The 27,940-nt window shown below is 40.1% G+C and overlaps 2 protein-coding genes across 2 annotated transcripts in view; both read left to right on the top strand.

The window, feature by feature from the left end:
- Nucleotides 1-27,940, top strand: part of SLC25A15 (solute carrier family 25 member 15) — a 297,070-nt gene that overhangs the window by 201,788 nt on the left and 67,342 nt on the right. The gene's annotated exons all lie outside the window — the stretch shown is intronic.
- Nucleotides 311-21,277, top strand: CKAP2 (cytoskeleton associated protein 2). The gene is made up of 9 exons (XM_052650229.1): nt 311-380; nt 1,428-1,512; nt 12,728-12,806; nt 12,928-13,787; nt 14,463-14,667; nt 16,116-16,286; nt 18,456-18,525; nt 20,341-20,593; nt 21,022-21,277. The coding sequence occupies exons 1-9, from the start codon at nt 311-313 to the stop codon at nt 21,275-21,277; spliced, it is 2,049 nt and encodes a 682-aa protein (XP_052506189.1).

Genomic DNA, 27,940 nt, shown 5'->3' with positions numbered 1-27,940 from the left:
GTAGCAGGCCGACTCCTCTCACATGGCCAAGTCCAAGCCCAAGCCCAAGCACGCTGTTTAGGTTTGAAAACCCACGGACTCAGTCCAGAGCGGTCCTAACCGAAGTCTGGAGACGCAAGCCCCGCCTCTGCAACTGTAGCTCAGGCCCCGCCCCTCTGCGCCCATTGGCTCGTTCAATTCACGCCGAGCACCAATGGGCGGCCGCGCTGTCTAAGGCAGAGCCCGCGGGCCCAGAGGCAGAGAACAGAACTGCAGCGGCGTCCGCAGGGAGTCTACGCCGGAGACGCGTACCCCGCTGCCCCGAGCTGTGATGAGCACCCCAGCCATCCCCCAGGGCCTGCAGCTGAACCCGAGTCAGAGGGCCCAGTCCGCATTCAGAGGTGAGGCGCGCGGGGTGGCACGAGCCGGACCGTGGATCGTTTGCTTGAGGGGCCAGGGCGGCCGCGGCGGCGGGATGGCTCGGGCAAGGCCGTCAGGGCCGCGGGGCTGCAGACCGGCTTCCCTCGCCCCCAACCCCGGTACGGTTGTGTGAGAAGCCCGCACAGGGCGCTTGGCCTCTCGCGGCCGCGTTCTCGGCGTTTATGAACTGGACAATCGGAGTGGTGCCCGCTGTGTGGTGTTAGTGTATGGGTTGAGCGTCTTGCGTACGGTCGTGACCCGCTGGCGGGGGAGACGCGCCACAGGTGAGAGAATCCGTTTAGCCGGGGGGCAGGGTAGGTGCGAGTGTGCGGGGCTCCGGGCCTGCGGGGCGGGGCGGGGCGGGGCCGGGCCGGGCCGGGCCGCGTCCGCCCGGGGAGCTGCGCCTGCGCAGGGCCCTCCCGCCTCCCAAGTCTGGAGTTCATTTCTGCAGCGAAGGTGTGCGCGTTTGATGCTTCAGATTGAAGGCATATTGCCTTCGAGTTAAGAGAGACCTAGAGTTGTCCACTCTCGCCTCCCGAGTCGGGAGTTCATTTCTGGAGCGAAGGGTGTGCGTATCTGATGCTTCGGATCGAATGCATGTTGCCTTCGAGTTCAGAGAAATCTCGAGTTGTCCGGGTCTTCAGAAATAATAGCTATTTCTTGGCCTATGGATGGGAAAACAAATTCTCACCCACTTCTGGTAAATTAGAACTTGGAGTCAAATGTCTCATCTCTACCATTTAGCTCTTGAAACTTGGCTTTCAGGAACTGTATGTCGACCGTAATGCTCTCCAGACTTGTCACTTTCGGACCCTAGGGAATGTTATTCTTGTACAGAGTGGTAATGGGGACCAGTTATAGGAACAGTCACTTAAAAATATGATTATTTCCCAAAGGCAGTATTGAAATTGGAAATTTTCGGTTACAGACAATGTGTGATTTCAAGTAGAATACTTTTCGAAGTTAAATCAGTATTTTATTTGGTGTTATTGTAGCTGATGTTGACCTGTAGCTCTTTTGTTATTTAGAGCAAAGAAGACAAAAACTCAGGGAGCATCTGTTAAAAAGAAAAACTTCCTTTGCCTGCAAACAGGAAAATCAGATGTTACTCAGGTGAGGTCAAATTTTTTTCAATTCACATCTGTCAAATTAGAGCTGTCTAGTAAAGATGTAATGTGAGCCACGTGTGTAATTTAAAATTTTATAGTGGCCACATTTTTAAAGAGGAAATGAATTTTAATAACATTTTATTTAATCCAGTATTTTAATTTGCATTTCTTTATAATAGGTACTGTATTTATTGATATAGTTTGTCTTGATGAATGCTTCATACCCTTCTCCAGGGTAGAAACTTCTGCTTATATTTAGGACACAGAGCTGGCAGGACTTGGTGATGGATTAGCTGTGGGATATAGAAGAAAAAAATAGAGTCAGAGATGATCCTGAATGTCCAGGTTAAAGAAGGCTAAAGAGATATGACCGCTAAGTTCAATACCTGACTCTTATACTGTGTTTGAGAGTGGAAAAGGAAATACTGTGAAGGACATTATTAGGTCAGTTTTCAACTGTGAACAATAAGGTGGTAAATCAAGGTAAACTTAAGAATTTGATAACTGTTCTGTGAGTATTAACTTGAAAGGTTCTGGTAAAAAGTTGTATATATTCTACACATAGATATGTTCAGAAAGAGTGCAAATGATATTTCAAATGAGATAAAATGTTAACAGTAGGCAAATCTGGGTAAAGAATATATGCATGTTCTTTAAATTATTTATTATAATTTTGCAACTTTATATAAGTTTGGCATTGTTCCCAAATAAAAATTTTTAAAAAATTTTTGTACATTAATTAGTTTCTTTCAGTTCAGTTCAGTCACTCAGTTGTGTCCGACTCTGTGACCCCATGAATCACAGCACGCCAGGCCTCCCTGTCCATCACCAACTCCCGGAGTTTACTCAAACTCATGTCCATCGAGTCGGTGATGCCATCCAGCCATCTCATCCTCTGTCGTTCCCTTCTCCTCCTGCCCCCAATCCCTCCCAGCATCAGGGTCTTTTCCAATGAGTCAGCTCTTCACATGAGGTGCCCAAAGTATTGGAGTTTCAGCTTCAGCATCAGTCCTTCCAGTGATGGACTGGTTGGATCTCCTTGCAGTCCAAGGGACTCTCAAGAGTCTTCTCCAGCACCACAGTTCAAAAGCATGAATTCTTTGGCGCTCAGCTTTCTTCACAGTCCACCTCTCACATCCATACATGACCACTGGAAAAACCATAGCCTTGACTAGATGGACCTTTGTTGGCAAAGTAATGTCTCTGCTTTTCAATATGCTATCTAGGTTGGTCATAACTTTCCTTCCAAGGAGTAAGCGTCTTTTAATTTCATGGCTGCAATCACCATCTGCAGTGATTTTGGAGCCCAAAAAATAGTCTGACACTATTTCCACTGTTTCCTCATCTATTTCCCATGAATTGATGGGACCAGATGCCATGACCTTCGTTTTCTGAATGTTGAGCTTGAAGCCAACTTTTTCACTCTCCTCTTTCACTTTCATCAAGAGGCTTTTTAGTTCCTCTTCAGTTTCTGCCATAAGGGTGGTGTCATCTGCATATCTGAGGTTATTGATATTTCTCCTGGGAATCTTGATTCCAGCTTGTGCTTCCTCCAGCCCAGCGTTTCTCATGATGTACTCTGCATAAAAGTTAAATAAGCAGGATGACAGTATACAGCCTTGCCATACTCCTTTTCCTATTTGGAACCAGTCTGTTGTTCCATGTCCTGTTCTAACTGTTTCTTCCTGACCTGCATATAGTTTCTTTACTTTAGAATAAACATTTTCTTTCACAAATCCCAATTTTTTTGTTCAAGACAAAAAGATGATCCTAGACTTTTGATTTGAATAACTGGGTGGATGGCGATCCTGTATATTGAGATGGGAAGTGTGAGGGAAGATTGGGAGAATCCAGAGCTCTGTTTGACCATGATAAGTTTGAGGTAACAAGGAGACATCTAAGTGGAGATGCCAAACAGTGATGTGTCTGAAGTTCAGGGGTGAGAATTGGACTAGAGATAAAAACTTGGGAGTTGTCAGTGTGTAGATGGTATTTATTTAAGACCTTGAGGTGGAATTAAATTAATAGAGGGAAAGCAGAGAAAGAACATTAATTCAAATGTGACTGTGACTCTCAAGTACTTATTTAAATAAGGAATCCAACTGGGTTATGGGGTTTAGAGTACTCTTACACATAATGGGAAGAAAAGAACATTCTAAATTCAACTATAGAGCTCTCAAACTCTGTTGACCATAAAATATACATTTTGTTCACATTTTTATATCTCTGAAGTTGAAATCTGACTTAGAATCAAAGGGATTCCTTTTTTTCCCCCACTTCATTCACAGACTACGAAATCACTTGCTAAGAGAGTCTCACGGCCTGTACTAACTCTGTAAAAAGAAGTTTGGGTTTAATTCTTTTTTTTTGCAATTGAATGATAATTGCTTTACAGAATTTTGTTGTTTTGTGTTAAACCTCAACATGAATCAACCAGAGGTACACATATATCCCCTACCTTTTGAAACCTTCCTCCCATCTCTCTCTGCATCCCACCCTTCTAGGTTGATACAGAGCCCCTGTTTGAGTTTCCTGAGCCATACAGCAAATTCCCATTGGCTGTCTTTTACATATGCTAATGTAAGTTTCCATGTTATTCTTTCCATACATCTCACTCTGTCCTCTCCTCTCCCCATGTCCATAAGTCTATTCTTCATGTCTCCGTTAGTGAAGTCGGTTAGTTGTGTCCTACTCTTTGCAACTCCGTGGACTGTAGCCTACCAGGCTCCTCTGTCCATAGGATTCTCCAGGCAAGAATACTGGAGTGGGTTGCCATTGCCTTCTCCAGGGGATCTTCCCAACCCAGGAATTGAACCCGGGTCTCCCACATTGCAGGCAGACGTTTTAGCCTCTGAGCCACTAGGGAATCCCCATCGCTGCCCTGTAAATAAATTCTTCAGTACCATTTTTCTACGTTCTGTATATGTGCATTGGAATATATTTGTCTTTCTCTTTCTGACTCACTTCGTTCTGTATAATAGGTTCTAGGTTCATCCACCTCATCAGAACTGACTCAAATACGTTCCATTTTATGGCTGAGTAATATTACATTGTGTTTATGTACCACAACTTCTTTATCCATTCATCTGTCCATGGACGTCTAGGTTGCTTCCATGTTCTAGCTATTGTAAATAGTGCTGCAGTGAACAATGGGATACATGTGTCTTTTTCAATTTTGGTTTCCTCAGGGTGTATGCCAGGAGTGGGATTGCTGGGTCATATGGTGGTTTTATTCCTAGTTTTTTAAGGAATCTCCATACTGTCTTCCATAGTGGCTGTATCAATTTACATTCACACCAACAGTGCAAGAGCATTCCCTTTTCTCCACACCCTCTCCAGCATTTATTGTTTGTAGACTTTTTGATTGATGGCAGTTCTGACTGGTATGAGGTGGTAGTATCTCATTGTGGTATCTCATTTGATATGCATTTCTCTAATAATGAGCGATGTTGAGCATCTTTTCATGTGTTTGTTAGCCATCTGTAGGTCTTCTTTGGAGAAACGTCTATTTAGGTCTTTTTCCCACTTTTTGATTGGGTTGTTTGTTTTTCTGGTATTGAGTTGTATGAGCTGCTTGTATATTTTGGAAATTAATGCTTTGTCATTTGTTTTATTTGCTTTTATTTTCTCCCATTCTGAAGGTTGTGTTTTCACCTTGCTTATAGTTTCCTTTGCTGTGCAAAAGCTTTTAAGTTTAATCAGGTCCCACTTCTTTACTTTTGTTTTTATTTCCTTTACCCTAGGAGGTGGGTTATAGAGGATCTTGCTTTGATTTATGTCATCAAGTATTCTATGTTTTCCTCTAAAAATTTTATAGTTTCTGGTCTTACATTTAGGTCTTTAATCCATTTTGAGTTTATCTTTGTGTATGGTGTTAGGAGGTGGTCTAACTTCATTCTTTTACATGTAGCTGTCCAGTTTTCCCAGCACCATTTATTGAAGAGGCTGTCTTTCCCCACTGTGTATTCTTGCCTTCTTTGTCAAAAATAAGGTACCCATAGGTGCATGGGTTTATTTCTGGGCTTTCTATCTTGTTCCATTGGTCTATGTTTCTGTTTTCATGCCAGTCCCATACTGTCCTGATGACCGTAGCTTTGTAGTATAATCTGAAGTCAGGAAGGTTGATTCCTCCAGCTCCATTCTTCTTTCTCAAGACGGCTTCAGCTATTCAGGGTCTTTTGTGTTTCCATATGAATTGTGAAATTTTTTGCTCTAGTTCTGTGAAAAATGCCATTGGTAATTTGATAGGAATCACACTCAATCTGTAGACTGCATTTGGTAGTATAGTCATTTTCACAATATTGATTCTTCCTACCCAGGAACATAGAGTATCTCTCCGTCTGTTTATGTCATCTTTGATTTCTTTCATCAGTGTCTTATAACTTTCTATGTACAGTTCTTTTGTCTCCTTATGTAAGTTTATTTCTAGATATTCTTTTTTGTTGCAGTGGTGAATGGGATCGATTCCTTAATTTTTCTGATTTTTCATTGTTAGTATATAGAAATGCAAGTGACTTCTGTATATTGATTTTGTATCCTGTAACTTTGTAAATTCACTGATTAGCTCTAGTAATTTTCTGATACTCTCTTTAGGGTTTTCTATGTACAGTATCGTGTCATCTGCAAACAGTGAGAGCTTTACTTCTTTTCTGATCTGGATTCCTTTTATTTCTTTTTCTTCTCTGATTGCTGTAGCTAGGACTTCCAAACTATGTTGAATAATAGAGGTGAAAGTGGACACCCTTGTCTTGTTCCTGATCTTAGGGGAATTGCCTTCAGTTTTTCATCATTGAAAATAATGCTTGCTGTAGGCTTATCATGTATGGCCTTTACTATGTTGAGGTAGGTTCCTTCTGTGCCCATTTTTTGAAGAGTTTTAATCATAAATGGGTGCTGAATTTTTTCAAAGGCTTTTTCTGCATCTATTGAGATTATCGTATGGTTATCTTTTAATTTGTTAATATGGTGTATCACATCGATTGATTTGCGTATATTGAAGAATCCTTGCATTCCTGGAATAAACCCAACTTGATCATGGTGTGTGAGCTTTTTGATGTGTTGCTGAATTCTGTCTGCTAATGTTTTGTTGAGGATTTGTGCATCTATGTTCATCAGTGATATTGGCCTGCAGTTTTCTTTTTTTGTGTTGTCTTTGGTTTTGGTATCAGGGTGATTGGTGGCCTCATAGAATTAAGTTTGGAAGTGTTCCTTCCTCTGTAATATTTTGAAAGAGTTTTTTGAAGGATAGGCATTAGCTCTTCTCAAAATGTTTGATAGAATTCTCCTGTGAAGCCATCTGGTCCTGGCCTTTTGTTTTTTGGAAGATTTTTTATCACAGCTTCAATTTCAGTGCTTGTAATTGGGTTGTTCATAATTTCTATTTCTTCCTGGTTCAGTCCTGGAAGATTGAACTTTTCTAAGAATCTGTCCATTTCTTCCAAGTTATCCATTTTATTTCCATATTGTTGTTCATAATAGTCTCTCATAATCCTTTGTATTTCTGCATTGTCTGTTGTAACCTCTCCTTTTTCATTTCTAATTGTGTTGATTTGATTCTTCTCTTTTTTTCTTGATGAGTCTGGCTAAAGGTTTGTCAATTTTGTTTATCTTCTCAAAGAACCAGCTTTTAGTTTTATTAATCTTTGCTATTGTTTCTTTCATTTTTTTTTTTTTTTCATTTATTTCTGCTTGGATCTTTATGTTTCTTTCCTTCTACTAATTTTTTGGGTTCTTTGTTCTTATTTTTCCAGTTGTTTTAGGTGTAAAGTTAGGTTGTCTATTCAATGTTTTTCTTGTTTCTTGAGGTAGGATTGTATTGCTATAAACTTCCCTCTTAGAACTACAGCAAAAGCTGCTCCCATAGGTTTTGACTTGTGTTTTCATTGTCATTTGTTTCTAGAAATTTTTTGATTTCCATTTTGATTTCTTCAGGAACCTGTTGGTTATTTAGAAACGTGTTGTTTAATCTCCATGTGTTGATGTTTCTTACAGTTTTTTTCTTGTAATTGATATCTAGTCTCATAGCATTGTGATCAGAGAAGATGCTTGCTACAACTTCGGTTTTCTTAAATTTATTGAAGTTTGATCTGTGACCCAAAATGTGGTCTATCCTGGAGAATGTTCCATGTGCACTTGAGAAGAAGGTGTATTCTTCTACATTTGGATGGAATGTCCTGAAGATACTAATGAGATCCAGCTCCTCTAGTGTATCATTTAAGACTTCTGTTTTCTTATTAATTTTGTTTTGATGATCTGTGCATTGGTGTGAGTGGGGTGTTAAAGTCTCCTACTATTATTGTGTTACTGTCCATTTCTCTTTTCGTGTCTGTTAGTGTTTGAGGTGCTCCTATGTGGGGTGCATAGATATTTACAATTGTTATGTCTTCCTTTTGGATCCATCCCTTGATCATTATGCAGTGTCTTTCCTTATATTTTGTAATCTTTATTTTAAAGTCTGTTTTGTCTGATACGAGGATTGCTACTCCAGCTTTCTTTTGCTTCCCATTTGCATGGAATATATTTTCCCATCCTCTCACTTTCCGTCTATATGTGTCTTTAGGTCTGAAGTGGGTTTCTTATAGACAGCATTTGTATGGGTCTTGTTTTTGTATCCATTCAGCCAGTCTGTGTCTTTTGGTTGGAGCATTGAATCCATTTACATTTAAAGTAATTATTAATACATATGTCCCTGTTGACATTTTCTTAATTGTTTGGGGTTGATTTTGTAAATCTTTTTCTTTTTCTTGTATTTCTTGACTATATAAGCCCCTTTATCATTTGGTGTAAAGCAGGTACTGAATTCTCTTAACTTTTGCTTGTCTGAGAAACTTTTTATTTCTCCATCAATTTTGAATGAGATCTTTGCTAGGTACAGTAATCTTGATTGCAGATTTTTCTTTTTCCCTTTCAGTACTTTAAATATATCCTGCCATTCCCTTCTGGCCTGCAGAGTTTCTGCTGAAAGATCAGCTGTTAAGCATAAGGGGTTTCCCTTGTATGTTACTTGTTGCTTCTCCCTTGCTGCTTTTAATATTCTTTCTTTGTGTTTCGTCTCTGTCAGTTTAATTATTATGTGTCTTGGCATATTCCTCCTTGGGTTTATCCTGTATGGGGCTCTTTATGCCTCTTGGACTTGATTGACTATTTCTTTTACCACGTTGGGGAAATTTTTATAATCTCTTCAAAATTTTTCTCATACTCTCTTTTTCTCTTCTTATGGGACCCATATAATTTGAATGTTGGTGCGTTTGATATTGTTCCAGATGTCTCTGAGAATATCAGTTCTTTTCTGAAGTTATTTCCACCACTTTATCTTGCAGCTCACTGATTCATTGTTCTGTTTCAGATATTCTGCTATTGATTCCTTCTAGAATATTTTTAAATTCATTAATTGTGTTATTTGTCTCTGTATGTTTACTCTTTAATTCTTCTAGGTCTTTGTTAATTGATTCTTGCATTTTCTCCATTTTTTTTTTAACTTATTGTGTTTGAAGTCTCCTTTTCCCAGGCTTTAAGGTTGAATTCTTTCTTCCTTTTGGTTTCTGCCCTTCTAAGGTTGGTCCAGTGGTTTGTGTAAGCTTCTTATAGGGTGAGATTTGTGCTGAGTCTTTGTTTTTCCCCTGATGGGCAAGGCTGAGTGAGGTGGTAATCCTGCTGATGATTGGGTTTGTATTTTTGTTTTGTTTGTTGTTTAGATGAGGCCTCCTGCACAGTGTGCTACTGTTGGTTGGGAATTGTATTCAGGCGGTTTCCTTTGTGTGAGTTCTCACTGTTTGATACTACCTGAGGTTACTCTGGTAGTCTAGGGTCAGTGCTCCCACTCCTAAGGCTCAAGGCTTGATCTCTGGTTAGGATCGAAGATTCTACAAGTGGTTTGTTATGGCATTAAGTGAGATGAAAACAAATATCCAAAAACGAGGGACCAAAGATGAACTCCAGACAAACGGCAGTTACAAAATCAGTCAAATAATAATTAGAATAATGGAATATACATATATTGTAATATAATATGTGGAATATACCCATGAGCAAAATCAAAATAGTCCAACAAAAGTAAAGTACAATAGATTGACCCAGAGAACAAAGGAAATAAAAAATTATATTTACCAGTTAAGAATAAAACTAACTAAAGCACAAACTGGAAAACAAAACTAAAGCAAGGTGTCAAGTGGGTAATAAAGCAATGAAAACAAAACTAACAAATATTTTGAGAGGAAAGAAAAGAAAGAATAGATATGCAAAGTTAAATAGAGGTATATTAGGAAAGATTAATTGCAAGAGGAAAGAACAGTAGGAAAGGCAAACAAAGGAATAAATGTAGAAAAAAAATAATGTTAAAAAATTCTAAGTTAAAATTATAAAAAAGAGAAAAGGAAAGAAAGAAAAAAGAAAAAAAGCATAACTCAACAGAATTGCAAAAGCCCAATGCAAAGGCAGAGGTTTGTAACAATAATAAAAATAAAAGTGTGACTGAATATACACATATATACCCATAAGCAAAATGAAAACAGTCCAACAAAAGTAAAATACAACAGATTGACCCAGCAGACAAAGGAAACCAAAAATTATCTCTACCAGAACAAAACTATCTAAAGAACAAACTGGAAAACAAAACTAAAGCGAGGTGCCAATTGGGGAATGAAGCAATGAAAACTAACAAATATGTTGAGAGGAAAAGAGAGAAAGAATAGATATGCAAGGCTAAACAGAGGCAGGTAAAGATGATTTATATACATTCAAGATTAACTGCAAGGAAAAAAGAACAGTAGGAAAAGCCAGCAAAGGAATAAATGTAGGAAAAATAATAATAGGTTTAAAAAATTTTTTAAAGAGAAAAAAAAACTCCCCAGAACTGCAAAAGCCCAATGTAGAGGCAGAGGTTTATACAACAATAAAAAATGTGACTGAGAAGAAAAAGAATAAAAAAGCTCAAAAGCTCAATTAGATTTCATAGTGCCAATAAAATCGACAAGTACAAAAGAGGGGAGAGAAAAGAAAAAAAATACAAAAGACTCTACAGAACAAGTCAAAACATAAGAATAATAAATGTTTTTCTTGAGGCACTGCTGTCAGAGTCCTTTCCCTCCCTGGGAGTGACAGTCCACCTCACCTGCCTAGGATGCCCTCCAACACTGCTGATCCTGGACCTGCTGTGGGCTCAGATGCTAATCTGATCCTACTCTGTGTTCCTGCCTCCAATGTCCACAGCTGTCAGAACTAGTACGTTTTCTTTTGTGGGAGCTCTCAATGACCTTTTATATATTCCATAGATAGAGTCTACATAGTTGATCCTGTGGATTTAATCTGCAGCTGTACAGCTGCTGGGAAGGTTTTGGGCCTTCTTCCTTAGCCACACTGCCCCTGGGTTTCCATTGTGGTTTTATTCCCACCTCTGCATGTGGGTCGTCCACTGGGGTTTACTCCTGAGGCTGCCCTGGAGGACTTGGGTTTGCCCCTGTGAGGGCCACGTGTGGAGGTGGTGCATGGGTCACAGGGGTCCTGGCAGCACCAGGTACTCGGGAGTTGGCAGCCAGGGCAGCAGGGAATATCGTGCTCTGGAAGGGTATGGCAACCCGCCCTGGCCAATACACGCCAGTATTCTTGCGTGGAGAACCCCTCCATGACAGAGAAGCCTGGCAGGCCACAGTATACAGAGTTGCAGAGTTGGACGCTACCAAAGCAACCCTGTGCGGAAAGACACAAGGCTTTTGTGCCTGTGGCAGCTCTGCCCCCGTGAGAGTTGAGCGTGAAGGTGGCGCAGCTGCTTGACTTGGGGGACCCTGGTGGCACCAGTATGCAGGGACATGGACTGCCTCTGTCACAGGAGTTATGGCCCTATCAGGGTCTTTTTTCAAGCCTCTTGTAGCTGGCGATCAGAAGGCTTCTTTGGCCAGTCTTTCTCTATAGCTCTGCTCCTTCAGGCACTTAGAGGGCTCCCTTGCCTGGGGTCCTTCTCTGTTGTTTGGTGCATCAGGCACATAGAGGGGCCCCCCCTGGCTGGGGCCCTACTCTATAGACTGGTGCATCAGGCACTTAAAGGGGCACCCTGGGTGGGATCCTGCTCTCTAGTTCAGTGCATCAGGCGTTTGATGGGCCAGCCTCTCTTGTTCATCGGACAGTGCTGGCACGTGGTGGGAGAGAGGCTATGGTGATGGCGCACCTCCTTCATGGGACTCAGCAGTATCGCCCTGCTTCCATGGCTGCCTGGCTTTCCTCCACAGGCATTTCCCACCACAATCTCCTCCCTCACATCCCCTCAACCCATCTCTATGCAGTCAACAGCAGCCCTTGCCCTGGGATTGCTCCAGCTCCCAGCCGCTGCGCCTTCCAGGGGATCTGTGGCCCTGTCTGGGGTAGGTATGGCTGCAGCAAGGACTGTCTGAGTCTCATTCCGTTTAGGCTGCCACAGATCAGCTGTTTCACTCTCAGCCTTAAATGTTTCTCCTCTGACTCAGACAGTTGCCCCAGTGTGGGGATCAGACCCGTGTTGTAGTTCCCCCACCCACTTAGGGCAGGCCCGGTCCTAACTAACACTCCTGTTTTTCCTTCTAGTTCCTTCATTCTACTGAGTTTTGCGTGGGTCTGTATATTCTTTACGCTGGTCAGGGACTCCTGTCCGCTCTCAGTTGGTGTTCTGCATGTACTTCTGTGTCTGAAGGTGTGTTCCTGATGTATCTGTGGAGAGAGAGAGACTCCACGTCCACCTACTCATCTGCCATCTTATTCCTAGGTTTAATTCTTGAAGAACCCTTTGCTTGGGATGTATAGTCTAAATGCAATGCCATCTAGAAACTAAAATGCACATTAATTAATAAATTGTGTGTTTGAAAATTTTTGGATTTCTTTTGGGAGAGCTGTTTTAAAAGAATTTTTTTCAAGGTAAGTCTGGTACCAGGTACTTAAAACTAACCAAAGAAAGTGTTGCTTAACAAAGATTTTTGAAGACTTGTTTGAACAACTAGAGAATGGTTTAGAATGAGATTGTGGGGGGAGGGTTTAAGATCTTGTAAGAAAAAATCTTTACTTTTTCCCTAGCCATGTTGTTTACGCTTTAAATCACCCTACAATAAAGAAAAGTTTTGCTTAGAACAAGTCAATCTCAGCTCAGTTCTTGCCTCAATTTAGAACTACCAAGTCAGAGAATAGTTACATGATCCTATACCTCCCCCCCAAAAGGAAGCATTATCTAAAAGCATGTGGATTTTCTTTTTTTTTTAAAGTGATGGAGATCAGAGAGTCAGGACATCTGAAGGCCAGATCCAAGAAGGGAAAAAAGTTCTGAAAATAAAGACAAAAATGGTAAGATACGGAGTAGCTCTCCATCCCTTTTCCCTCATCCCTAAAGAAGGTTTTTTCCCCTACACTCTTTCTAAAAGAAAGAAATTCTAAAATACTGATTTGTCTTAAATAACTCTTTTAGGCTGATAAAGAGAATGTCGGTAGACCTATCGGGATCAAAAATAATTTAACAGTGGAGAAAAACTGTATTCCTTTAAAACCTTCTAATGAATTAACCAATTCAACCATAGCCACGGATCCACCTAATTCTGAGGATAATAATCAAACTCTGCCATTGTTACCAGTTAAAGATGACCCCCAAGGTCAACACAGAACATTAAGCCAAACGTTTCACCTTAAAAACAACAGTAAAAAAAACACAGTGATTACAGAAAAACCAAAGCATGATGCTAACGTGCCCAAGAAACCTGTGCTTGGAGCATATCGTGGCCAAATTGTTCAGTCTAAGATTAATTCCTTTAGAAAACCACTGCAAGTTAAAGATGAGAGTTCTGCAACAACCAAGAAACTTCCAGCGACTGTCTCTAAAGCCACAAAGCCTCAGCCTGGAGACGTCAGCAGCGTAACAGTGAAAAGTGATAGAGCCTCACATATGACATCTGCCACTAAATTTGCAAGCACTACATCTCAGATCCGACACCTTGTGCGACCTCCTATTAGAAGTCAGCACAATAAAGCCCAGGACGCCATGAAACCAGGCAGCAGCAGGATGTCAGCCAATGTCACAGTTCGGAAAGGGCCTCGAGAGAAAGAGTTAAATACGGTTTCGTCTGGCATCAAGACCAGTTCTTCGCAGGACATAAAAGGAGATAAGACACTATCAAAAAGCATGGCAGCTGGAATGGCAGCCAGGCCTGCTTCATCTTCTAATACTAAACTGATAGAAAAGTCAAAGAGCGCTGACCAGCGCAGACACACTACGGTGAAAGCAGCTGTTGACAGTAGATGGACTCAGCCCAAAGAAACTGCGGAGGAGAGAAAGTAAGTAGATGTGATTTTATTAGTGCAATTTTCAGTAGAGTACCATTTGTAAATTCGGCTTATCATTTCCTTGATATTAGAGTATTCAGGTCTTTTGTACATGGATTCTCTTCATATGCAGATCAGTCTAAGCCTATTTATATTGTGGAACAGTATATCCTAAGTTACTATGCTTGAGTATGTTTAATGGGGCTTCCCTGGTGGCTCAGTGGTAAAGAATCCACCTGCGATGCAGAAGACACAGGTTTGATCCCTGGGTCGGGAAGAAACCCTGCAGAAGGAAATGGCAACCCACTCCAGTATTCTTGCCAGGATAATCCCATGGACAGAGGAGCCTGGTGGGCTGCAGTCCACGGGGTCGCAAAGAGTCGGATATGACTTAGCGACTAAAACCAAACCAAAACATGTTTAATTAGGTTGTTTTATGTAATCAAAGTTAAAATGGTTAATGAAATTGGGAAATGATTTATAACCTCTCCATTTAAAAATGCATTCTTGGGGTCTTTGTGCATATAGTTAACATTGGTATGTTCCCTGTTTATCTTCAAACATGTGAACTATATATGTGCACTAGTGTAGGATTAAAGACTGGAAGTGTTGTTCAGCTTTTGGTGTGTTTGACAGAACTCTGTCATCAGTGTCACAGTAATGTTTATATGCTGCTTCTGACTGTAGAGCTCGTTTGAGTGAGTGGAAAGCTGGCAAAGGAAGAATTCTGAAGCGTCCTCCGAGCTCAGCAGTTACCCGGCCTGAGCCCGAAACACAAAATGAACAACCTGTTGGATCCTTCTGGACTACCATGGCAGAAGAAGATGAGCAACGACTGTTTACCGAAAAAGTGAACAAGACATTTTCTGAATGCCTGAACCTGATTAATGAGGTAGAGTCTTTATCTTATATTTGTTTATAGCTTATAACTTAATAGCTTACAAATTAAGTTTATAGCTTACGAATTACCTTCATCAGTGTTATCTCATTAAATTGTATCATCAGTCTTTTTTGACCAATTAATGTGTCAGCAGTGTTATGGAGACTTAATTGTGAAATTGTGTGTCTTTAGCCTTTAATAGGCTACATTCTAATTGAGTTCCTATAAATGTATCAAAGGGATACTTAGATTTTTTTTTCCATTGAGTTTATAAATATTGTATTTCTCTAAGATATTAATATAGAGTGGGCTGGGGGTGGGTATTTGCTCTGATACTTCTGTTTTTTACATTCAATCAACATATTTACAAATTATGTTTTTTACTCATTCTATACTTTACCAAAGATTAGCAACACAAATTATTATCACAGATTAAATTTAACTAAAATATTTGCAAACCAAATCCCATTAATCTAAACCAACATGGTCTTGAACTGTAGAATTTAATGATTTGGACCTGAATCCTATGAGTATGATAATTTCAGAGTGTGTGTGTGTGTGTGTGTGTGTGTGTGTGTGTGTGTATGTGTATATTTTTTTCTCCTGACTTCTCCTTAATCTTGCTTTGGTCACTCACTAGTGTCTAAACATAGCAAGACTAATGAATATACAGAGTGTGATTTCAAACCTTTCTCTAGTCTTTATGAATACCTTTAAACTTTTTGTAGTTCTGAAAGCCAGTGAAAATTATGGTCAGGGAAACTGATTCTATTCCTGTCTACTCTACTGAGGTTTTTTATTGATACCATGGAATTTTCTGCCCAACTACTTACCTATATATAGCTGTTAATTACATAAGCCATTACAGATTCATTTTTAAAATCTTACTATCAAAACCTGACAAAGATAATCAGGGAAAAAAACAAACTAGTGAGCTGTTTCCACAAGCATTTGGTAGGTTAAAAAATTATAAATAAAGTAATAACAAATAGGGACTCCCTTGGGGGTCCAGTGGCTAGGACCCTGCGCTCCCAATGGCAGGGAACCTGCGTTCCATCTCTGGTCGGGAAACTGGATCCCAATTGCTGCAACGAGAAGATCCTGCAAGCCACAGCGGAGACCAGGCACAGGCGGAAGGAAGTGTATATGGACACACACCAACAAATCGATTCCGTAACACACAAGAGGGCAAACATGAAGACTGAGCAGCGTGTTAGCTGTTTTTGTTACTAATTTTTTTCTCAACTAATGTTTCTTTTTTCTAACTCTTGACTGATCTACTTCTTGCTAACCATTCAGAATAAGTTTGGAGTAAGGAAAACAATGGTGACTATATTATGAATAATTTTCTACCAGCCTTTTTTTCTCTTTACCACTGATCCTGATTGTAGTAGGCTTACTTAATTGTTCATAGTTTGTAGACTAAACAGCATCATTCACTTTATTTCTTGCTGTTTTAGGGGTGCCCAAAAGAAGAAGTATTAGTTACACTAAATGACCTGATTAAAAATATTCCGGATGCCAAAAAGCTGGTTAAATATTGGATATGCCTTGCACATATTGAATCACTCACAAGTCCTATTGAAAATATTATCGCAATCTATGAGAAGGCCATTCTGGCAGGAGCTCAGGTGAGATGATAACTTACAGGTCATTATCATTTCAGTGTAAATAATTCAGAATTATTTTGGAACACATCACCATATAACTTGATACAATTTTGCTTATTTATGTGGCAGTAATGAATGTTTAAAGACCACAGAATTACATACTATAGAGGCTGTTTCTTACCCTTCTAAAACTTGCTCATGTACTAGGGATAGTCAGACCTTAGAAAATGGATATAAGCTGAAATATGCATTCCCTAAAATGTGATGTGAGAAATAGTTTACCACAACATGTCATTTTGGACATCCTCTAGTGGAGAAATTTACTGAAAGACTGAATTTTCAATTTTAAAAAGTATTTATTTAATAGGAAGCAAATGGAATTAAATTAACTTTTAAAATGTTAGCAAGCTCTCTGACCAGAGAACTCTCACTTTACAAGTCTGTGGACTCCCATTTTTATGCCATATGTTTGGTCTAATCACATATAGAAAATGGCAATAAACTAGTTTCCGTATCTGTTACCTCTTCCCATTGTGCTACTACAAAAAAGCCCTGGGGTATAGAAGAAGTCATATCTGAACTTTTATTTGGTTGGTTTTTTGTTTTTATGGGCAGATATTCCTAAATGTATTTCCTTCTGGCTAAGTTTCTCAGAAGTGCATTCTTGGAAATTGTTTACAAAGAGAGTTTTTAAAAACTTTTCTTTTTCAGCCTTTCCTTAAGAAAGGTCTGTATCCTTTAGTATCAGCAAAGCCAACAAATACTATTTGATCTTTCACCTGAATTAAAATATCATATATTCAGCAGGTATTCTCTCTAAATGTGTAAGACACTTTGCTGAAGGATAACTGTATTCCACCGAACTTTACCTGGAAGAGAATGTTAGGTCCCTACTACATTGAGCCAGAAGGGACGTTACTTAATGGTGCTTATGACAGTATAGCTAGGATGCAAAACTAGAGCCAGGCATTCACAGAGAAAGCAGTAAAGAGATGTGAGACCAGAGCAGAAGTTGGGGAACAGGGATCAAAACTGGACAAGAAAACTGAACACCTGATGGGTGAGTCCTTCAGGACTAAGTTCAAGAATTAACAATGTGACCCTGAGGTTCCCTTTTGTATCATACTTTGAATATACTCCTTTAGTAGGCACTGTGGTTCAAGGGAATATAGTAAGTACTTACACTATATGACATTTAATGCGTAGTTGCTGAACTGCTGAATTTTTGAATAAATGAAATGTTAGACTAATCTACTTTGAACTCTTCAAAGATGCATTTAATAGCATGTGAAACAAAAATATAACCATGGGCTGGAATGTAGGAGAAAAGGAATAAAGTAATACAAATTTAGAGTAAAAAATATAATCAGCTCTTTGATAGATATTAATAGTCTTAATTTGCTACTTGTTCATTCATTTTGTTTCTGTCAAGCAAGCAGTAATAGTTACCATAGGCTTAAGAAAAATTAACAGGGAAATTTTTTAAACTGATGAAATTCTGTCCCTTAACCCTGGTGGCTCAGAGGGTAAAGCATCTGCCTGCAATATGGGAGACCTGGGTTCAGTCCCTGGGTCCGGAAGATCCCCTGGAGAAGGAAATGGCAACCCACTCCAGTATTCTTGCCTAGAGAATCCCATGGACAGAGAAGCGTGGTGGGCTACAGTCCATGGGGTCACAAACAGTTGGACACGACTGAGCGACTTCACTTTCTTTCTTTTCTTTAAGTTCATTTTTATTTGGAAAAGACAGTCATGTTTTTCAACTTGAGTAGGGCACCCCACCCCAGTACTCTTGCCTGGAAAATCCCATGGGCAGAGGAGCCTGGTGGGCTGCAGTCCATGGGGTCGCGAAGAGTAGAACACGACTAAGCGACTTCACTTTCACTTTTCACTTTCACGCCTTGGAGAAGGAAATGGCAACCCACTCCAGTGTTCTTGCCTGGAGAATCCCAGGGACGGGGGAGCCCAGTGGGCTGCTGTCTATGGGGTCGCACAGAGTCGGACACGACTGAAGTGACTTAGCAGCAGCAGCAGCAAGAATTCTGAGAAAAATGGTCTAAGAACCATTGCTTTCTCTTAAAATATGTAATTTAACCACTGGTTTTAATATGTTCAACTTGGATAACCTAGTTAATGTCTGAGAATATAAAATTTATATGGGTCTGCTTTCTTCATTAAAATAAAATTAAGCCCATCGAAGAGATGCGACATACAATTGTTGACATTCTGACAAAGAAGAGTCAAGAAAAACTTAAATTTGGTAAGTTAGTTTCTTTTCTTTCCTTCAGGTAAATTGTGATTTAATTTTAAATTTCTTTGCTGAATTATTTTTATCTTTTTAAACTATTTTTAATATTTAAGTTGGTTCTTTCCTCATACTTCTGTTGATTTACCTCTGAAATTCATTGACTCTACATAGTATAAGTGATTCCTAACTAGGAGATCTGGTTCAAAATTGTTATCATGTATCTGTGAAAGTTACCTTACCTCTCTAAGCCTTTTCCTGTCTTGATCAGGAAGGTCTCCTGGAGTAGGGCATGGCAACCCACTCCAGTATTCTTGCCTGGAGAATCCCATGGACAGGAGCCTGGCAGGTTACGGTCCATGGGTTGCAAAGAGTTGGACATGACTAATACTTTCACTTTTTTGACTAGGTGATCTCTATAAAGATTTTTTAGTTCAACAGAGAATATTTCTATTTATGATTGCTGTCAATAAGTACCAGTGGCACATACAGGAGATGTATATGATCTGATCTTAAAGGCTGTATTTAATGAGAGAGCTTAAGAGGGAATGGGCTTCCCTGGTGGCTCAGATGGTAAATAATCTGCCTGCCGTGCAGAGACCTGGGTTTGATCCCTGGGTCAGGAAGATCCCCTGGAGAAGGAATGGCAACCCACTCCAGTATTCTTGTCTGGAGAATCTCATGGACAGAGGAGTCTGACAGGCTACAGTCCGTGGGGTGCAAAGAATCAGACACGACTGAGCAACTAATACACACGTTAAGAGGGAGTGATCAGGGTGACGGAAGGAAAAACCAGGAGAGACTAGTGCATCACAAACCAAGGGCAGAGGAAGGTCTGAGAATAGCCTAACCCACTGAAATGGGTGAAGGGAGGTCAACAGATACAAACTACCAGTTACAAAATAAACAAGTCCTGGCCAGTCTATGTCTGACGCAGGATACAGCATACTTGGGGCTGGTGCATGGGGATGACCCAGAGAGATGTTATGGGGAGGGAGGTGGGAGGGGGGTTCATGTTTGGGAACGCATGTAAGAATTAAAGATTTTAAAATTAAAAAAATTAAAAAAAAAAAAAACAAGTCCTGGGGATGCAAAATACAGTGTGGTATCTGAAGTAATAACACTGTATTGCATATTTGAAAGTTGCTGAGAGAGTAAACCTTAGAAGTCCTCATCACAAGAAAAAGATTTGTAACTCTGTATGGGGACAGATGTTATCATTTCACAATGTATTGTGGTCATTTCACAATATATACAAATATCAAATCATTATGTTGTACACTTGAAACAAATATTATATGTCAATTATACTGCAGTTTTTTTAAATTTATATATTCTAAGCACGCTGGCCCTTTGTCTTAGTAGATCATTTTTAAGCTTCATACCAAGATTGTCTTCCTTCTGTCTTGTACTCATTTTTCAAGACCCCATGTAAATGTCATTTGTGAAGCCTTCCTTTGCCATCTCCCTGTCCCTCAAGCAAATTCAGTTATTTCTTTGTATGGGTTCTCGTGACCCTTTGTTTTTTTAACCTCATGTATCGCATTTTCCACATAATTATTTTAAAGCATGTCTCTTCCACAGAATGTGAACTTCTTAAAGGGTGTGGATGATTTCCTTTTGGTATTCATTTCTGTAATCCCTGACACATAGGAAATAGTAGATATTTGTTAAATAATTGTTAGCAGTATCTGCTTAGAAAAAGTAAATGGTTACAAGATGGGAGTGTGGTTCTTTGATTTTGCAAATTCGGCTAACTGTAAATGAACTTGTCTTCTGAATTTGTTCTTTATATTCAAACAAAAATTTCGTCTATAAATCTCTCTGTAGGAGAAAATATTGAGGAGACTTGTGCAGCCAAAGAAGAAATCCAAGAAGCCCACACTGATACAGGTGTTGATCTAGAACCAGAAAAACTGGAAATGGAAAATAAGCATCCTAGAAATGTGGTGTTTCAAGACTGTGAGAAAGAGGAAGATGACAAAGTAAAAGACCCAACCAGTGATGTTAAAACCCCAAGTACAAACACTAGGGCAGGTTGCTTAATTAAATATAATGTGTCTACTACGCCATACTTGCAAAGGTAAACTTTTAAAATGTAATGTGCTCTTGTTTTTATGCTTAGGGATCGTGCATGTGGTATTTTGAAATCTTTAAGCTCCCGATTAGAACTGTTTGTTAATAGAAAGGTTTCAAACAAAATATGAATGGAACATTTCACCTGTACTTGCTTTGCTTTTTCCTAAATATTACCATTTTAAAAAAGAAAAACTTTAATTTCTGGGTATTACTAATAACAGTGGGTTTTGGAATAGAGCAATTAGCCAATTCTATAGGTATTCAGGTATCTAGTGTGTCCAAGTTGTAACAAACAACAAATGGAAAAATGAAAAAGTTCCTGATTTCAGGGAGCTGGCAGGCCCTCTCTGTAGGACAAGTCACATGGATAAATATTTAGTATAAAAATATGAAGTGAAAGTGGAAATAATTTTGTGGGTCATTCTTTTTTAGTGTAAAAAAGAAGATGCAGTTTGATGAAACAAATTCAGCATATAAAGAGCTAAAGTTTCTAACACCAGTTAGACGTTCTCGACGTCTTCAGGAGAAGACTTCTAAACTGCCAGATATGTTAAAAGACCATTATCCTTGTGTGTCTTCGTTGGAACAGTTAACAGAGTTGGGACGTGAAACTGATGCTTTCGTGTGCCGCCCCAACACAGCCCTGTGCAGAATGTTCTCTGAACATGACCCAACAGAAGAGGAGTGAAGTTCTAATAAGGAATGGAGTTATATTATATTCCAAGAGTGGTTGGCTGGTTGGTTGGTTGTGATTTTGTATGTCCTTTAGGTCAGGAGTTGCCAAGTACCTAAGTATTCACAGCAGAAAGTTAATCCTGCCTTGTTGATTTCAACAGACCGAGTTTTTCTCTGAGATAGTGATTTGTTAAGGCCGAGTTAGCTCACCCTGTCGCCCAGTTCTGTGGTCTCCTGTGTCCCCGCCTGCTCACTGCCGCTCTCCATCAGCGCCGGTGGCTGCATCTGTGGTCTCTTGACTGCTTTCTTTTTATTATAGCCAAGGTCATAAGAAGGATAGTTAACCTACTCCATTTCTAAGGGAAAATGATTTGTGGTAAGGAAGAAAACGTGCCAAAGCTGATGGGTCTTTGGAACTTTAAATCTGAGTTCCTTTCTTAAGTTCCTTTTCTAACTTGACTGTCTAAAATGCTAAAAAAATTTTGACCCCATCGCTTCGTTTGATAACAGTTTATATAGACTATTAAAATGGAATTAGAGAAGGAATATATACTATTTCATAAATGTCATTCTAGTTTAGTATTTCTAAAATAACTAATAACTTCAAACTGATTTCTTCCTTGTAATGTTAATATAAAAACTTCACTGTTAAATCACATCTCCTAAAGCATGATAATCATACACAGTAGTAAGACTCCTCTCACACATAAATACCACCAAGTAAAGCTGTTTCGAAAGTCTCCAAACTAATACCTAAGTGGCGTATATCCTTCATCAGCTCTACAGTTTCAATAAGGATTTGGTCATTGTAAAAGATTAGATAGTTTTAAAACTGCATAATATGAATATAGTTAAAAATCACTACTTATTTATGTTCATGAATTCCATTTATATAATAGTGCCAATCTTTGTTCTATTTACTGTCTCATGTTCTAGAGAGTAGGAGTTTTATTCCTTTTACACTATGTATCTAATATATATACAATAAAGTAAAATATCTCTATAATGATATTGGAATGATATTTCTTTCAACAAATATAAAATGCAATTTAAGCACACTGAGTAAGTTTCAACCCTTGCCTTTTGAAATACATTACAGTCAGACTGGACTTTAGGTTTTTCAACACTTATAAAAAAAAGTGTGTGTTTAATGGTGTGTTTCCTTTTGAAAAATTAATCTATTTATCAAAACTTTTACCTTATTCTTTTTTCATAGTTTATATAAATGGTGCAAAACATGCCATTTTGAAAGAAATTTTCGAAATGTAGCTGGCCTATACTGTCACCTTTACACAATCCATACCATATGCATTAGGCCGTGTAACATAGCTTATAATATCTCAGTGAAAGAGAGCTAAACTGTTCTCTGTTTGAAGAGGTTTTGTAGAGTGGGTTTTTTTCCTTCACCTGAGGGGAAATCTATCTAAATAGTCATAGTTCTAACACTTAAGAGATAGAACTTCTTTTCATATGCTTAAGAAGTTGGGACTTCCCTGGTGGCTCAGAGGTTAAAGCATCTGCAATGCGGGAGAACTGGGTCGGGAAGATCCCCTGGAGAAGGAAATGGCAACCCACTCCAGTATTCTTGCCTGGAGAATCCCATGGACGGAGGAGCCTGGTGGGCTACAGCCCACAGGGTGGCATAGAGTCAGACACGACTGAGCGACTTCACTTTCACTTTCATTTTAAGAACAGTTAACACCTGTCTGATCTAGGTTTGTTCCAAGCTAAATATCTCCCAAGAATATGATGGATGGTGTATGAACCTTGGAGCCCAACAGATCTACGTTCAAAATCTCTCCTCTGGAGTCTGAAGCTAGAATTCTATGCCCAAGTTATTATTCAAGTTTGAGGGCATTTTCAAACATTCGAAGATTCAGTTGACCGCTCATGATCTTACCTGAAAGTCTCCTTAAAGGTTTTCCTCCCGTGAAATTTAAAAGCATCAGTAAGTACACCAAATCAAATAAACTGAAGTTTATCTAACCATAGACTATAAAACATTGTATAAAATGAAAATACTCCAATGATTTCAACAGGAGAGGTGTGGAAGAAGAAACGAAAGAATTGAAACTAATTATCTTGCCAACAAGCTTGTCATGTTCTGGTGCAGGATACAGAAATTCATGTTTACTCTCACCATCTAATAGCAATTTAAGTGTTATAAAGAGTAAGACGACTCAATTCCATCCCTAAGTATCCGGAGAAATGAAAACATGCCCTCACAAAGGCTGTACACAAAGCTATTCATAATTGTTTTATATTAGCCCAAACTGGGAAAAAAAAAAAAACACAAAAGCCCATCAACTGGTACTTGAGATTGTATGCTATATCCGTTTGATGGAAATTAAGCAAAAGAAAACAGGCATTAAGAAAAAGAAGCTACTGAACACAGCAATATAGATGAATCTCAAAAACACTAAGTAAAAGAAGTGAGAAAAATTACATACTATATGATTTCATTTATGTGAAATTCTAGAAAAGACAAGAATTTCCATATCTTGATAAAGCAGATCAGTGGTTACCTCGTGCTGAGAGGAGACTGCAAAAGGACAAGATGAAAGTTGTGGGGGAAATGGAAGTGTTCTGTACCTTAATGGTAGTTACACGGTTATGCTGTTGTCAAAACTCACGGAAGTGTACACTTAAGATGGGAGTAGTTTTTATTATATGTAAAATACACCTCAAAAGGGACTTCCCCAGGTGGCATAGTGGTAAAGAATCCACCTGTTTTCTGACTCATTGGAAAAGACCCTGATGCTGGGAAAGACTGAAGGCATGAGGAGAAAGGGACAACAGAGGATGAGATGGTTGGATGGCATCACCAACTCAATGGACATGAGTTTGAGTAAACTCCAGGAGTTGGTGATGGACAGGGAGGCCTGGTGTGCTGCAGTCCATGGGGTCACAAAGAGTCGGATGACTGAGCGAATGAGCTGACTGAAAGAATCCACCTGCAGTGCTGGAGATGTGGGTTAGATCCTTGGGTCAGGAAGATCTGGAGAAGGAAACAGCAACCCACTCCAATATTGTTGCCTGGGAAATCCCATGGACAGAGGAGCCTGGTGGGCTACAGTCCATGGGGTTGCAAAGAGGACATGACTTAGTGACTAAAACAACAATACCTCTAAAGAATATACCCTTATATTTAAAAATACAAGGATCCCAACCGAAAAATAAAAATGTAACTCCAGCCACTAAAGAGGAGCAGGTATTTGGGGTGATGGGGTTTTCATCTCCAGAGTTAAGCACACGGAGCCAGAAGGCTTAGCGCCAGCCACTCTAGCCCCCTGGCCCAAGTGCCAGCCATGGGTGAGCGAGCGCTCAGATCGCTGTAACTCCCAGCCTTCAAGCTACCCCAGCTGACACCAAGTGGAGCTGATCCTCAAGTCTGAACAATTCCCTTCCTTTTTGTCAGTGTTTCAGAAGTACAGAAGTTTCATGCTTGCTTGAAACTGCCCTTCTAACCTTCCTCATTTCTGAATACATCGCTTCCAGTGAAACTATGCTATCACCTAACTCACCTGATACACAGGGTGGAGCTTATAAAATTAAGACAATCTTTTTTTTTTTTTTTTCCAATAAGGCCTGGAGTTTGAAACTATTATCTCATGAGGAACTCAGGAAAATTAACTTTGAGATTCAAAGGTCATTAGGCATCATTATCAGTTTAATATTTTGAAAATGTTGCAACTACATGGCTCATCAGGACAGAAACTAGACTGTAGTTGGTTCCTACTTGCTCATTCTATACCCATTTGCAAAGCTGAAGGTGGTGCCTGCAACTGTCTGCATGCATGCTCAGTCGCTTCAGTCGTGTCTGATTTTGCAACTCCATGGACTGTAGCTTGCCAGGCTCCTCTGTCCATGGGATTCTCCAGGCAAGAATACTGGAGTGGGTTGCCATTTCCTTCTCCAGGGGACCTTTCTGACTCAGGGATCGAACCTGGGTCTCTTGTGTCTTCTGCATTGGCAAGTGGGTTCTTTACCACTAGCGCCACCTGGGACGCCTACTATGCAATCGCCTACTATGTTGTTATCACCTAAAGAACATTTCTTTTCCTAGACTAACAGTGGTGATCATTTTGAAATGTATGGAGGACTACCTCGGTGGACTAGTGGATAAGACTTATTTCTTGTTCAGTTGCTGAGTTGGGTCCCACTCTTTGCGACCCCACAGATATAGCCCACCAGCCTCCTCTGTCCATAGAACACGCCACACAAGAATCCTGGGGTGGGTTGCCATTGCCTTCTCCAGGGGAATCTTCCTGACCCAGAGATCGAACCCAGGTGTCCTGCATCGCAGGCAGACTCTTTACCACCTCAACCACCAGGGAAGTCCTAGTGAAGTCGCTCAGTCGTGTCCGACTCTGCGACCCCATGGACTGTAACCTATCAGGCTCCTCCAACCATGGGATTTTCCAGGCAAGAATACTGGAGTGGGTTGCCTTTTCCTTCTCCAGAGGGAAGTCCTAGAGATACTGCTACAACAACCTAAAAAGCACAAGGCAACCACCCCTTCCCCACCACCATAACAAAGAATTATCCAGTCCAAACTGTCAACAAGACTGAGAGAAACCCCAAACCAGCTCATCTCTCCCTGGTAATGCCCTCTGATGAACCTCCCCTCTCACTTCAATGAACTGTGCCTCCCACTTCAGCAATTCCTACACGGATTCCTACACGGATTTTGGGTCCCAAAGACTGGCATCACCTCTGAAATCCTAAGACTATGGTCCCTTTCTCTTCATGACTCCTCTCCTGCCAGCTGTCTCCCTTGCCCCCTCCATGGTGGTTCTTTGACTTCATTCAAACCTAGTTCATCATCGAGACCATTTAGGCCAATTTCTATTTTCATTTATTTTTTGTTTGTACCAAGTAGCTTGTGGGACTTTAGTTTACCAACCAGAGATTAAATCTGAGCCCTTGGCAGTGAGAGCACAGAGCCCTAACCATTGTACCACCAGGAATTCCCTCTAGTATTTTTTAAAAGATAAAATAAACAAAACTCAGATACAATTAAATTTCATCATGTTTTATTCAAAATGTCAGTTCAGTATTAATCAATATGAAGTGAAGTCACGCAGTCATGTTTGACTCTTTGTGATCCCATGGACGCCAGGGTCTTCTATCCATGGGATTCTCCAGGCAAGAATACTGGAGTGGGTAGCTATTCCCTTCTCTAGGGGATCGTCCCGACCTAGGGATCGAACCTAGGTCTCCTGCATTGCAGGCAGATTCTTTACCGTCTGAGCCACCAGGGAAGCTCATTAATCAATACACAAAATGATCAATGGAACATTTTACTTTTTTTTAAATTTTGGGCCCAGATGGCTCAGATGGTAAAGAATCTGCTTGCAATGCAGGAGACCCAGTTTCGATCCCTGTGTTTAGAAGATCCCCTTGGAGAAGGAAATGGCAACCCACTTCAGTATTCTTGCCTGGAGAATTCTATGGACAGAAGAGCCTGGCAGGCTACAGGCCAGGCGGTTGCAAAGAGTCGGACACAACTGAGCAACCGACGCTTTCACTTTGTTATTTTATTTTTTTCTAAACTGGCATAAATAAACGCAATAGAATTTTGAGCATTATCTTTCATCTACTAGTCTCGCCAAATTCATTTAGTAACTAACATTTGTAGGTTATTTTTCACACATATAATCTTATCATTTGTGAGCAATGACAATATTCTTTCATTCTAATATTTATGCCTTTCTTTCTCTTATGAGCAAGTTACACCGCCCCGCCCCGCCCCCGCCCTGGCCGGTAGAATGCTGATAGGAATGGGCTGGCAAGAACTCTTGCCTTGTTCCCAGCCACCTGAGAGGAATTCTGTGGCCAGCCATCACCACCTGATTTTTTCTTAAGTGTTGGGGCACTCTGAAATCCTGTGTGTATTTTACACTTACAGCACATTTCTGTTTGCACCAGCAGTACTTTCCATGTGCTCAGGAGCCATGCATGTCTAGAGCCTACAGACTGGATGGTGCCGTTCTCCACTTCACTTCCTTCACAGGGATATTTGGTCTAGACCCTGAGGTGTGTCACGTCAGTCACCCTATCATCAGCACCCTTAGCTCCCTAGTCCTAATATGCTTGTGTTCAGTAGCTTCAGTCGTGTCCAACTCTGCAACCCCATGGACTGTAGCCCGCCAGGCTCCTCTGTCTATGGGATTCTCCAGGCAAGAATACTGGAGTGCGTCGCCATGCCCTTCTCCAGGGGAATCTTCCTGACCCAGCGTTTGAAAACTGCGTCTCCTGGGTCCCTGCATTGCAAACAGTTTCTTCACCGCTGAGCCACCGGGGAAGCCCAGTCCTAGTATAGTTCTGTTAACTGCATAATCCCAGGTTCAGAATGATTCAAAATTCTCACTCCTGCAAACAACTACATAACTGCGGACTGGAACTACCTCTTAGCTGCTCTATCACCTTTGCCCACAATAGCTTCACTTTGTGTTTTGGAAACAATACTCAAAACTTCACCACTCAGAATTTCACTGTATAAAATAAATAAGTATAAGAAAATAAAATAAAATAAAATACTGACTTAAAAAAATCTGCTTCAAGATTTCCATAGTCTATAGATGACAATTTTCTATTTCATAGAGAAAACAGAGACTGTCGGATTCCTTCTCCTTCTTTTTCTCTAATATTATGTACATCCATCCACATTTTT

This window comes from Budorcas taxicolor, chromosome 12 (genome assembly GCF_023091745.1).
Source record: "Budorcas taxicolor isolate Tak-1 chromosome 12, Takin1.1, whole genome shotgun sequence".
NCBI lineage: Eukaryota > Metazoa > Chordata > Mammalia > Artiodactyla > Bovidae > Budorcas > Budorcas taxicolor.
This window is presented reverse-complemented; position numbering and strand designations above follow the sequence as displayed.